The 13,294-nt window shown below is 44.0% G+C and overlaps 1 protein-coding gene across 2 annotated transcripts in view; it reads left to right on the top strand.

The window, feature by feature from the left end:
• The window catches only part of LOC109897757 (dual specificity protein phosphatase 8), a 117,784-nt gene that overhangs the window by 573 nt on the left and 103,917 nt on the right, over positions 1 to 13,294 (top strand). The window contains exons 1-2 of one of the 2 annotated variants that reach the window (XM_020492305.2): positions 1,206 to 3,257; positions 10,955 to 11,728. In XM_020492305.2, coding sequence (XP_020347894.1) covers positions 11,492 to 11,728 — 237 coding nt within the window. In that variant the 5' untranslated portion in view covers positions 1,206 to 3,257; positions 10,955 to 11,491. Of the gene's footprint in view, positions 1 to 1,205; positions 3,258 to 10,954; positions 11,729 to 13,294 lie in introns of those variants that run through there. The other variant, XM_031833103.1, reaches the window with a different exon arrangement.

Below are 13,294 nucleotides of genomic sequence, written 5' to 3'. Positions count from 1 at the left end.
TGCGAAATATTACGTTAGCAGGGGGTTGTTAGTTGGCTAGCCACAATAGCGCGCTGCTGCAGTTAATCCGCCAGTGCGCAACCCCGAATAATGGAAAATTTCAAACCTGGGTTTATTTCTGCTTTATTTTGACAAATAGCTTACCGTTTCTCTTCGCATTTTCTCTCTGAATTTTATGATAGATGGAATGCAGCTATTTTTCTGTTTTTGTTTTGGTGTCGTTAATCATGTGCACGATGAATGGATGCGGTGGTTGTTTTTGCGTGCACATATCCACGCGTCACAAATTCACAATAGAACAGTCTACCGCACCGCACTGTATCATTCTCCATTGACGCACCGCGTGTATAATTTCATTGTCATTATCAAACCATTCACATTTTTGTGAGGTAAAAAAATACAACTAAACATTTTGTCATGATCATATCTATTCCATAGCTGGTCTTTATTGTCGTCTCCATTGGGTTTATTGTGGTGTGCTGCTCTATTCTCGCCCCCATCTCTATGCTGAGACTGGGGGACAGATTATTGGCACCAGGCCAGAACGACACAAAACTACAAATAGATTGTAATTGGTTTGTTTTCCATCCAATATTAGCCTACCGTTATTGTTATGATCATGTTATTATTTTGCAATAACATAAGATTATAAAACATTATAGGCTACTGCTATTTGCGTTTTTGTTATGTAGGCCTATTGATCATAGAGAGGAGATGATCAGCTAAAGTAGGCTACCTCTGTGTTATGGCAGGATGATCCTGCTCTGTTCATCAAAGCATTCAGAGGGGTCCTACCTCCTGCACTGTCATCTTCTGCCTGGGGATAGCCCATTACATTGATAGAACAGATATTTCCATTCAAACCAGTTCTATTTAGATATTGTGTTTACACTTGGGGAGTATTTTTCTACACTAATACAGGAGTAATGAAGGCCTAGATCACACTTTCACTCACGGCTGGAAAAAAATAACTAATTGAAAGCTACGCCCCCCCCCCCCCCCCCCCCCCCCCCCTCCCTCCCCAACAAGCCACACATTCAATATAATTTCTCAGTGTGCCTTGCCAAGTGAATTTTACAGTTCTTGTAAAACAAATGTTTACCCCTTTTTCATGGTGTCCAATTGGTAGTTACAGTCTTGTCCCATCGCTGCAACTCCCATACAGACTCAGGAGAGGCGAAGGTCAAGAGCCACGCGTCCTCCGAAACACGACCTAACCCAGCCGCACTGCTTCTTGACCAAATGCCCACTTAACCAGCCACAGTGTCCTCCACAGTGTTGGAGGAAACACCGTACACCTGGCGATCACGTCAGAATGCATGCACCCGACCTGCCACAGGAGTCGCCAGAGTGCGACGGGACAAGGACATCCCTGCCAGCCAAACCCTCTCCTAACTCCAACGACGCTGGGCCAATTGTGCACTGCCCCATGGGTCTCCCAGTCAGCTGTGGTCTAGTGCCTTAGATGCAGTGCCTTAGACCACTGCGCCACTCAGGAGGCCCAACATTCAATATAATTTCTCAGTGTGCCTTGCCTTTCCGAGTGAATTGTTGCATTACCACCAATTACTGTAGTTGTTAGTGACAGAGAAACATTGTTTAATTCGTTCCTGCTGTAGGAGAATGTTATCATTACAATTATACTCTTTAATTGTAAACTGACAGTGTTATTGTAACACTTCAAACAACACTATAAATGTTACACTGACAAATTAACACTAGGTAACACTGGCCAAAATGCTGTGTGTGTTCCACAGATTCCCATCCTATATGAGGTCTGTAGATGACGTTATTGGGAAGTTAATGATTAACTTGGATGATGTTACCTCATCGTTGGGTGTACTCCAGTTGATCCCTTTGTGTTTGCTTTCCCTCCACAAGCGTGTAATTATTGACCTGAAGGAGACAGCCAGCACAGCCAACGTTGTTTATTTGACATGTATTGTATAGAAGTGAGTTAATTGTTTTACATGTATTGCAAAGCATTCTTCAGAAAAATTTGAGTTAAAATAATTTACTCAGTTTGAGACTTCTGGTCATTTTTTAAAAGTCATGTTTCATTACTCCTGGGCTACTACAGCACCAAACGTTTCATCTATATTTTGGATAGCATTATCCCGACCCTATTTTGTTATTCTTCTCCTGGTTAGTGTATGAACCTGTTCCAATGCAGTAGTAATTGGTCAGTAGTGTTGGAGCCAGCTCTAGTCCCTGTGGAAGTACCCTACCCTACAGTACCCACTACACAGCATCCTCCCTCTGTCCTCCTCGTGCCCCCTGCTCTCCCCAATACAGGCTGTTTCCATGGAAACCTAGCAATCTGCTCCAGTCAGTCCCACCTGTTTCCTACTTCTTCTCTTCTGTTCCTCAGAGTTTTAGAAATAAAAACAGTCTCCCACTGGCTATTTTACGTAGTTAGGGCTTTTTATTCTAAATCTCTGAGGGTTTCTAAATGCAGGATGGAGGAGACTAGTTGTGCAGGGTAGGGAATATCAATGTGGTTTACTATGTTCAGTAAGTATTCTGCATTGTCATGTTGGATGGATGAGGATGCTGAGGTTGGGGCTCCCCTTCTCTCCTCTCTTCCCTCCCTTTCAGTCTAGACAGACAAAAGAGAATGAGAAGTGAGCTGTGATGCAATGATGGTGTTTGTACCTCTACAGATCTAACCTGCACACCCCTCCTCTCCCTGCTGGTACCTCTCCCCTGCTCAATACTACACCTCTCCTCTCCCTGCTGGTACCTCTCTCCTGCTCAATACTACACCCCTCCTCTCCCTGCTGGTACCTCTCCCCTGCTCAATACTACACCTCTCCTCTCCCTGCTGGTACCTCTCTCCTGCTCAATACTACACCCCTCCTCTCCCTGCTGGTACCTCTCTCCTCTCCTCCCCTCTTCACCCCTCCCCTCCTCTCCCCTCACAGCCTCGTCCTTGTTGTCCGCACGAGAGAACGATAGAGAATGAGGGAGGGAGGGGGAGAGAGAGAGTGAGAAAGGGAGGAAGAAAAAGGGAGCTAGGGAGGGCGGGCGGGCTCGGGCGCCATTAGACATATGCAGCGGTCAGTGTGTGTTGCGCTCAACAGCAGCCACACAGAGAGGATAGGATCACATCTCATCCTGCTCTCTAGTACTACACTGTCTGTCTGAAGGACTCCACTGACATAGCCATGCTATGGGGATGTCATAAGGCATGGTAAGGATGACACAGGGATGCTAATATCCTTGGTCCAGTGAGGCTACACTAGCTGCTAGCTAAGGTGAGGAAATCAAATCTACCTTTGTATTGGTCTTGGGAGAGAGGAGGGGGCGTGTGTGGATCTTTGTTTACATGCATTGCATGTGATGTGTTTTGTACTATGTGTTGTTGTGTGTGCTTTACTTGTATCTCTTCTTACATGTCAAGAGACGGTAGAGGCATTAGTGAGCATAAGATGTTTAAATATATATTTTCAACCAAATATACATTTTCGATGTCTTTTCAATGTCTTTTGCTCAGTGTACTGTAGTTTCCAGTGTCCCAGTGTCCTTGTGTTATGCAGGAGGACTCTGTTTGCTCTAGCAGTCTACATATAGAAGTTAGTTAGCTCTTCCATGTTCCAGATGCTGTGCTAGCACTGGGCACATTGCCAAGCAGCCACTGTAGATAGATTGACATCTATGTCAGATTGCTGCCCACTTGCTGGTGTAGGAGATGATGGTAGAAAATACCCCTGTTATGTAAGAACTACACTAGGAAGACATGCAATGGATGTTGTGTGCTGATGACAGTTTCAAATGCTCTTATTGTGACACGCTTTATTCAATATGAATCGCTGAAGTTCAGAGTTACAACGTGATTGAAATTTAAAGGCAATGTTCCTGCATTAGCGGAGACTGCATTCACGGTATGTCGGCTCAATTGGAAATACAGTGCCTTGCGAAAGTATTCGGCCCCCTTGAACTTTGCGTCCTTTTGCCACATTTCAGGCTTCAAACATAAAGATATAAAATTGTATTTTTTTGTGAAGAATTAACAACAAGTGGGACACAATCATGAATTGGAACGACATTTATTGGATATTTCAAACTTTTTTAACAAATCAAAAACTGAAAAATTGGGCGTGCAAAATTATTCAGCCCCTTTACTTTCAGTGCAGCAAACTCTCTCCAGAAGTTCCGTGAGGATCTCTGAATGATCCAATGTTGACCTAAATGACTAATGATAAATACAATCCACCTGTGTGTAATCAAGTCTCCGTATAAATGCACCTGCACTGTGATAGTCTCAGAGGTCCGTTAAAAGCGCAGAGAGCATCATGAAGAACAAGGAACACACCAGGCAGGTCCGAGATACTTCTGTGAAGAAGTTTAAAGATGGATTTGGATACAAAAAGATTTCCCAAGCTTTAAACATCCCAAGGAGCACTGTGCAAGCGATAATATTGAAATGGAAGGAGTATCAGACCACTGCAAATCTACCAAGACCTGGCCGTCCCTCTAAACTTTCAGCTCATACAAGGAGAAGACTGATCAGAGATGCAGCCAAGAGGCCCATGATCACTCTGGATGAACTGCAGAGATCTACAGCTGAGGTGGGAGACTCTGTCCATAGGACAACAATCAGTCGTATATTGCACAAATCTGGCCTTTATGGAAGAGTGGCAAGAAGAAAGCCATTTCTTAAAGATATCCATAAAAAGTGTTGTTTAAAGTTTGCCACAAGCCACCTGGGAGACACACCAAACATGTGGAAGAAGGTGCTCTGGTCAGATGAAACCAAAATTGAACTTTTTGGCAACAATGCAAAACGTTATGTTTGGCGTAAAAGCAACACAGCTCATCACCCTGAACACACCATCCCCACTGTCAAACATGGTGGTGGCAGCATCATGGTTTGGGCCTGGGACAGGGACAGGGAAGATGGTTAAAATTGATGGGAAGATGGATGGAGCCAAATACAGGACCATTCTGGAAGAAAACCTGATGGAGTCTGCAAAAGACCTGAGACTGGGACGGAGATTTGTCTTCCAACAAGACAATGATCCAAAACATACAATGGAATGGTTAAAAAATAAACATATCCAGGTGTTAGAATGGCCAAGTCAAAGTCCAGACCTGAATCTGTGGAAAGAACTGAAAACTGCTGTTCACAAATGCTCTCCATCCAACCTCACTGAGCTCAAGCTGTTTTGCAAGGAGGCAGTCTCTCGATGTGCAAAACTGATAGAGACATACCCCAAGCGACTTACAGCTGTAATCGCAGCAAAAGGTGGCGCTACAAAGTATTAACTTAAGGGGGCTGAATAATTTTCCACGCCCAATTTTTCAGTTTTTGATTTGTTAAAAAAGTTTGAAATATCCAATAAATGTCGTTCCACTTCATGATTGTGTCCCACTTGTTGTTGATTCTTCACAAAAAAATACAGTTTTATATCTTTATGTTTGAAGCCTGAAATGTGGCAAAAGGTCGCAAAGTTCAAGGGGGCCGAATACTTTCGCAAGGCACTGTACATGAACATTTCTATCGCACAATTCGTAATGCTTCAGCGATACAGATTGAATAGAGTCCTTAGTGATGGAGATTAAGACTGTCGGTTTCACACCTAATTCTGTTAATCTTTCTCTCTCAATCTAATTTCAAACGCATTCTTTTATAAAGCCTTTTTACATCAGTAGATGTCACAAAGTGCTTATACAGAAACCCAGCCGAAAACCCCAAACAACAGCTCTCTTCTCCCTCTCTTCTATCTCTCTTTCTTCTGCTTCTATATTCTATATAGCTCTATTATATCTCTTCTCACTCTCTCTTTTCTATCTCTCTCTCATACCTTTATATTAGGGTTATTCAACTCTTACCCAACTAGGACCGGAGCCTGCTGGTTTCTGTTCTACCTGATCATTAATTGCACCCAGCTGATATCCCAGGTCTAAATCAGTCCCTGATTGGGAGGGGAACAAAGAAACAATGCAATGGAACTGACTTCGAGGTCCAGATTTGAGTTTCAGGGCTCTATATTCTATATCTCTCTCTTCTATCTCTCATCTCTTCTATCTCCATCTCTCTCTTCAATCTCTATCTCTTGTCTCTTCTATCTCAATCTCTCTATTCAATCTCTCGTCTCTTCTATCTCAATCTCTCTATACTATCTCTCGTCTCTTCTATCTCAATCTCTCTATTCAATCTCTCGTCTCTTCTATCTCAATCTCTCTCTTCTATCGGTCCTATTTTTGGTATTTGGTATTTTATTAGGATCCCCATTGGCTGTTTCAAAAGCAGCAGCTACTCTTCCTGGGGTCCACACAAAACATGAAACATGACATAATACAGAACATTAATAGACAAGAATAGAATGCGTTTCCACTGCTCAAGATTCCAATGGCGGCGAGCTTTACACCACTCCAACCGATACTTGGCATTGTGCCTTGTGAACTTAGGCTTGTGTGAGGCTGCTCTGCCATCGGAAACCCATTTCATGAAGCTCCCGACGAACAGTTATTGTGATGACATTGCTACCAGAGGAAGTTTGGAACTCGGTAGTGAGTGTTGCATCTAAGCACAGAGGACTTTTACATGCTACGCACTTCAGCATTTGACATTGTTGCTCCTAGACATTTCCACTTCACAATGACAGCAGTTACAATTGACCGGGTCAGCTCTGGCAGGGCTGAAATTTGATGAACTGACTTGTTGGAAAGGTGTCATCCTATGACGGTGCCACGTTGAAAGTCACTGAGCTCTTCAGTACGGGCCATTCTACTGCCAATGTTTGTCTATGGAGATGTTATGGATGTGTGCTCAATTTGTTTTTACACCTGTCAGCAATGTGTGTGACAGGGTGTCCACATGTCCTGTATCTTATAATATATATCTTATAATACCTCTCTGACCATCTCTGGATAGTGCCAATATAATACTATTGAGATATTCACAGCAACTTGATGCCAGAGCAATGAAGGGGAGCAATACAAGTGAACATTTTAAACTGTAAGAAATGTATTTAAACAGCATTTTACTGTAATTACAAGGGATTAGAGTGAGAATGTTGGCTGTAGGGATTTGCATATTAATGATTACTTGGTGTTTTGTATGAATTGCACTTCTAGAAGCCTAACAAAAGGTTTCCCAACTGGCTATGATGACAAAGCAAAACATACCAACTGTACATGGGTAAGTGTTCTACCATTAAAATGTTCAAGACCCGCTTCAACTCTGACCTTTTCCTTTCATACAGTTAATTATTTAGGAAATACTACCACATATCAGTTAAAGTGGTACAGCACTCTCACTAACAGGTGCCACAAATAGAGCTTCTTACAATCACGCCTTAGAATATGTTCATGTCCCAGTGATTTGTTCTACTCCCACAATCCACTGAGTACAAAACAGCAGGAACAGCTGCTCTTTCCATGGTATAGACTGACCAGGTGAATCCAGGTGAAATCTATGATCCCTTATTGAAGACACTTAAATCCACATCAAGCAGAGTAGCTGAAGGGGAGGAGACAGGTTAAAGAAGGATTTTTAAGCCTTGAGACAATTGAGACATGATTTAAGTGGCTTTGATCAAGGTATGTTTGTAGGTTCCAGGCACACCTGTTTGAATGTGTCAACAACTGCAATGCTGCTGGGTGTTTCATGCTCATCCGTTTCTCGTGTGTATCAAGAATGGTCCACCACCCAAAAGGCAACCAGACAACTTGACACAACTGTGGGAAGCATTGGAGTGAACATGGGCCAGCAGTCCTGTGGAGCTCTTTAAACGCCTTGGAGAGTCTATGCCCCAATTAATTGAGGCTGTTCTGAGGGCAAACGGGAGTGCAAATCATTATAAGGAAGGTTTTTCTAATGTTTTGTACACTCAGTGTATTGCTCCACGATGCACCATCATTTACAGAATGCTGTAGTAAATATAACAGCGATACAGTTCTTTATTCTTAAATTGTATCAAATAAAATCAGTAATTGCAAAAAGTGAATATTTAATTATATATTACACTATGCCAACTGATATATGGTGTTTTCTATCATTTTCACTTTAAGCCTTAACAAAGGATTCTAAAATGTCAATACCACCGGGCAGAGCATATCAAAAGGACATGGCTAGCCGCTCAACTGTTAAAGGTTTGTGACTTGCTACCACTTTGATCTGTTCCCTATATACATTTAATTGGTAGGAATCACTACCACCTATCACTTAAATTGATGCAGTACTCTCATTATCAGGCACAACTAATATAGCCTCTTATAAGGCACTCCACAAAATATGTTAATGAGCAAGAAACAACAATACTGTGCACCCAAGGTTTTTGGCTCTCTACAAAATGCAGTATGGTATTGTATTTTGAATTCCAGTAAATTACTGGCAGCAATTAGCTTGTACGTTACTGTAGAGTTTCATAAGGGATATAGAAATCCTGAAGTACAGTATATTGTGGTATATTCTATGAGGGTACACATGTATGGTCTTTTACTGTGCATTTTACAGTGTTTTACTGTTGAAATGACAGAAAAGTCTCAGTGTGCTGTTACTGATAAGAAAGCTAACAGTGTAGCCTTGAGCTAGATGTGTTGTTAGGCTGGGAGTTCCTCACAGAATAACAACCCTTCCTTCCCCCTCTCCTCCCCTCCCTGTGCCGCGGCGATAATGTCATAGTAGGGGTTAGAGGTTGTTGAGTATATCATGGCTCCCGTCCATGGACACTGCTGACTGGCTGCTGACCAGAGCTCTCTCTCTCTCAATTCAAGGGCTTTATTGGCATGGGAAACATATGTTAACATTGCCAAAGCAAGTGAAATAGATAATAAACAAAAGTGAAATAAACAATAAAAATGAACAGTAAACATTACACTCACAGAAGTTCCAAAAGAATAAAGACATTTCAAATGTCATATTATGTTTATATACCCGCGTTGTAAAGATTTACAGATATGTAAAGTACAACATGGAAAATAAATAAATGTTAATATGGGTTGTCTTCACAATGGTGTTTGTTCTTCACTGGTTGCCCTTTTCTTGTGGCAACAGGTCTCTCTCTCTCTGTTTGTCTCTCTCTGTATTTCTCTCTCTGTGTTTATTTTTCTCTGTGTTTCTCTCTCTGTGTTACTCTCACTCTGCATGTCTCTCTGTGTCTCTGTCACATACCAAGTCCCTATTGGACAGGACTGAATGTTTCTGGTTTTTCTCTCACTCACACACATGTTTCTGTCTCCCACCTGTCTCTCATACACACAGAAATTCATTCCCTTTCTCTCACATACTCTTTTTTCCTCTCTTTCACTCCTTACACACATGGTGCCTTTCTTTCTCTCTGTCTCCATCTCTTTCACCTCTCTCTTCCTCCCATTCTCTCTGTATGTAAATGGTACATTTCTACTCTCCAGGAAAGCTATACTGGCTACTGTCGTCCTGATGTCCTGTATTAGACACAACCTCTGTTTCTTCATGGGAAAGCATCTCTCTCCCCCTGTTCCGCTCCCTCTCTCTCTCTTTCCCTCTCCCTCTCTCTCTCTCTCCCTCTCTCTCTCTCTCTCTCTCTCTCTCTCCCTCTCCCTCTCCCTCTCCCTCTCCCTCTCCCTCTCCCTCTCCCTCTCCCTCTCCCTCTTCCTCTCTCTCTCTCTCTCGTCTGGGGTGTAAACCTTCCTTTACACAGTAAGCGAGATGAGAGGTGACATGTATTTTTCACAACGCAGCGTAGCAGATAATAAATAAAATAACATGGCTGCTCTGCACCATCTTATGTAAAGCAGCACTTTCTGTCACCCCATCAGACAGGACCTCGGAATGTAATGTTTGGTCTACACTGTCTGTCTGCAAATGTGCATGCATGAACGGTGTGTGTGTGTGTCAGCTAACAGTATGACAGTTGTGGAGAGGAGAGGAGCTTATAGAGGGGTCTCTGTGACATGTGACACACACACACACACAGGCTGTTTATCTATGTCCAGACCTGCTCTGTGAATTCCCCCCTCGGCTTAATTTATCTCAGCTCCTCAGTTTCCTGTTTCACGAGCTGCCACACAAGAGACCTTGCACCCACCACAACACACACACACACACACACACATACACACACACACACACAGTTTAAATTGTAGTACAGCGCTGTAGTCAGTGTATAAAGGCACTGTGTATTGTTGTAATTTCACCTGATAGTCCTCATAGTAGATTCCTCAGATCTCAGAACAGATTGAGCTCAGGGATGATCCAGAGCTCCTGTGAAGTCCTAACATGTTATCTATTTGTTTAGTACTCTGGTTGTTTTTTATATGCGAAGTCTGCAAAGAGACTGTAAATGCAAGAATACTTTACACTTGACATTGCGGTTATGGTACTGATGGCTGATGTAGTTTGTTTTAGGTTGCTCTAATTAGCAGCCCAGGGTCTGGCATACAGGATGGAACATGGAAGACAGTAGGCTACTTTGTCCACTTGGTTACTGTGTGGTGTGAATCATCACTATGTCATGTGTGGTGTGAATCATCACTATGTCATGTGTGATGTGAATCATCACTATGTCATGTGTGGTGTGAATCATCACTATGTCATGTGTGGTGTGAATCATCACTATGTGATGTGTGATGTGAATCATCACTATGTCATGTGTGGTGTGAATCATCACTATGTCATGTGTGATGTGAATCATCACTATGTCATGTGTGGTGTGAATCATCACTATGTCATGTTTAGTTTCAATCATCACTATGTCATGTTTCATAACTTCTCAGGATGATTGTTTCAGTACACCTTAAATCTGTCTCATAACTCTCACACCCATGTGTTTCAAAACTCCAACCAAGTTTTGTCTCAAAGTTGGTCGCAGCTCAGTTGCCACTAGTGTTAGTGTTACAAAGCATTTCATTTGAACAGGGTGTAGATGCTGATTCACTTTAGATGGATATTTCACATACAGGTTAGAATGTTTGACTGATTGACTGACTGACTGACTGACTGACTCACTCTGTCTTCTCTCCTCAGACACCATGGCTCTCCTGAGGTCCGTTACAGTAGCGGTAGCTTCTCTCCTCCATTGACATCCTCTCTTCTCCTCTTCCACCACCACCACTTCCTCTCTCCACTCATCTACCCATCCACCCTCAGTACCACCCCTCCCCCCATCCATCCACCCCTACAACCTCAGCACCACCCCTCGCCCCATCCATCCACCCCTACAACTTCAGCACCACGCCTACAACCTCAGCACAACCCCTCCCCCCATCCATCCACCCCTACAACCTCAGCATCACCCCTCCCCCATCCATCCACCCCTACAACCTCAGCACCACCCCTCCCCTCATCCATCCACCCTACAACCTCAGCACCACCCCTCCCTCATCCATCCACTCATCCACCCTCAGCACCACCCCTCCCCCCAACCATCCACCCATCCACCCTCAGCGCCACCCCACCCCCCAACCATCCACCCATCCACCCTCAGCACCACCCCACCCCCCATCCATCCACGCATCGTCTCCACTCCTCACTGACCTCGTTGCTGCCCATCGTTGTGGCATCATGGCGGGGGAGAAGGGACCAACCAGGCGGAGTGCCATGGACATCAAGCGCCTAGCAGGGCTGATCCAGAGGGGGGCGGGTCGTCTACTGGTGATTGACAGCCGGACGTTCTCGGAGTACAACGCATCCCATGTACAAGGGGCGGTCAACGTGTGCTGCTCCAAGCTGGTGAAGAGGCGACTGCAGCAGGACAAGGTGTCCGTCACCGAGCTACTACAGCCCAACGGCAAGGTCAAGGTAGATCAAAGGTCACGGGGACAGGGGTTAGAGGTCAGGGGTCAGAGTTCGAGAGTGGATGGAAGTTACAGTTTATTGTCCTTCAAGAATAAATATTTTCAACAGCTCGCCAGCTACACTGTACAGTTCACCACAGGAAAACATGCTGGTAATGAGGGCCAAGGGGCTGCCTACAGTGTATCATTCTAACATAGAAATCGAATCTAGATTCTATTTCTATGCATTCTATGTCTGTGTTCCAGGAGACCATGACCAGTCATTAGTTCAGGATTATTTCCCGGATGTGAGAGATGCTTTTTGGATTGATCACTATGTTGATAACTGTAAGGGCGGGAGAAGAACAGCAGCCTAAGGACATTAACATTCTATGCTATTGTTCTATGCAACAGGGTCAGGTAGAGGACTGTGTACTGTTCTGTTCTGTAGTCAGTCTGTGTCTCTCTGGCTTGCTCTGCTCTGGATTTCTGGGTGCTATATTTGGCAGGCTGGCAGGCGGTCATACTGTAGGTTTATTGCAATGAAACTGAATCCTCCCGTTTTCCATGACTTCTGCTCCCAATATGACAGCCTTTTTTCCATGGCTCAGCCATGGCATGCTACGCGAATCCTGTATTTTTAGTCGTTGTGTGAAACTGGAGGTTGGGTGTTTGTCTGTGTGCATGTCTGTGTGCATGTCTGTGTGCATGCGCGCGCGTGTGTGTGTGTGAGGGTGGTTGGGTGTGTGCGTGCATGTCCGTGTGCCTGCATGCTTGTATATGCGCATGTGCGTGTGTGTGCGTGTGTGTGTGTGTGCGTGTGTGTGTGTGTGTATGTGTGTGTGTGTGTGTGTGTGTGTGTGTGTGTGTGTGTGTGTGTGTGTGTGTGTGTGTGTGTGTGTGTGTGTGTGTGTGTGTGTGTGCGTGTGTGTGTGTGTGCTCTATCCAGTAACTTTACATGATGGGTAAATCCATCTCAACAGACCTGTGGAAATGACATCTTCCTTCCCACAGCACCAACAAGACAGAAACAATGTGACAGTGGCGCATATAAATATAATTACACCTGCAATGCCAAAGAACATGACCACGGCATTGATTCTGGGATGCTATAAGATATGGATGACACATGCCCTTAGTATTGTGATGACGGAAACATTTAGGGGATTTTTTTAGGTGTGACACACGCAGTTTGAGTGGCGACTCATAAAAGCCAGTCGTCTACTTCCTGATGTGAATCAGCGGGCCCTGGATGCCTGACCTGTCATGTATGTGTGTGGCTCGTGCTTCGTCTCATTCTCTCCTTCCCCCCTAGTTGCTTATATTCATGATTTAGCACTTGGAGTCAGTCCTTCCAACTCAGCCTGTCAATGTAACTACCCTTCGACCCTCAGTGAGATGTAGAGGTGTCTAACCCACTCTACATGAGTGGAAGCAGCAGCACCTTAGACCTTTATTCAACTTAATCAATATATGTATTTGCTCCCTGGGATTGAAAGACATCTTTAGCTGGCTGGGGAAGCTTGGCATTCTCTCTCTCTCTCTCTCTCTCTCTCTCTCTCTCTCTCTCTCTCTCTCTCACAAATGCCTC

The sequence above is a fragment of the Oncorhynchus kisutch genome, linkage group LG10 (genome assembly GCF_002021735.2).
Source record: "Oncorhynchus kisutch isolate 150728-3 linkage group LG10, Okis_V2, whole genome shotgun sequence".
Lineage (NCBI taxonomy): Eukaryota > Metazoa > Chordata > Actinopteri > Salmoniformes > Salmonidae > Oncorhynchus > Oncorhynchus kisutch.
This window is presented reverse-complemented; position numbering and strand designations above follow the sequence as displayed.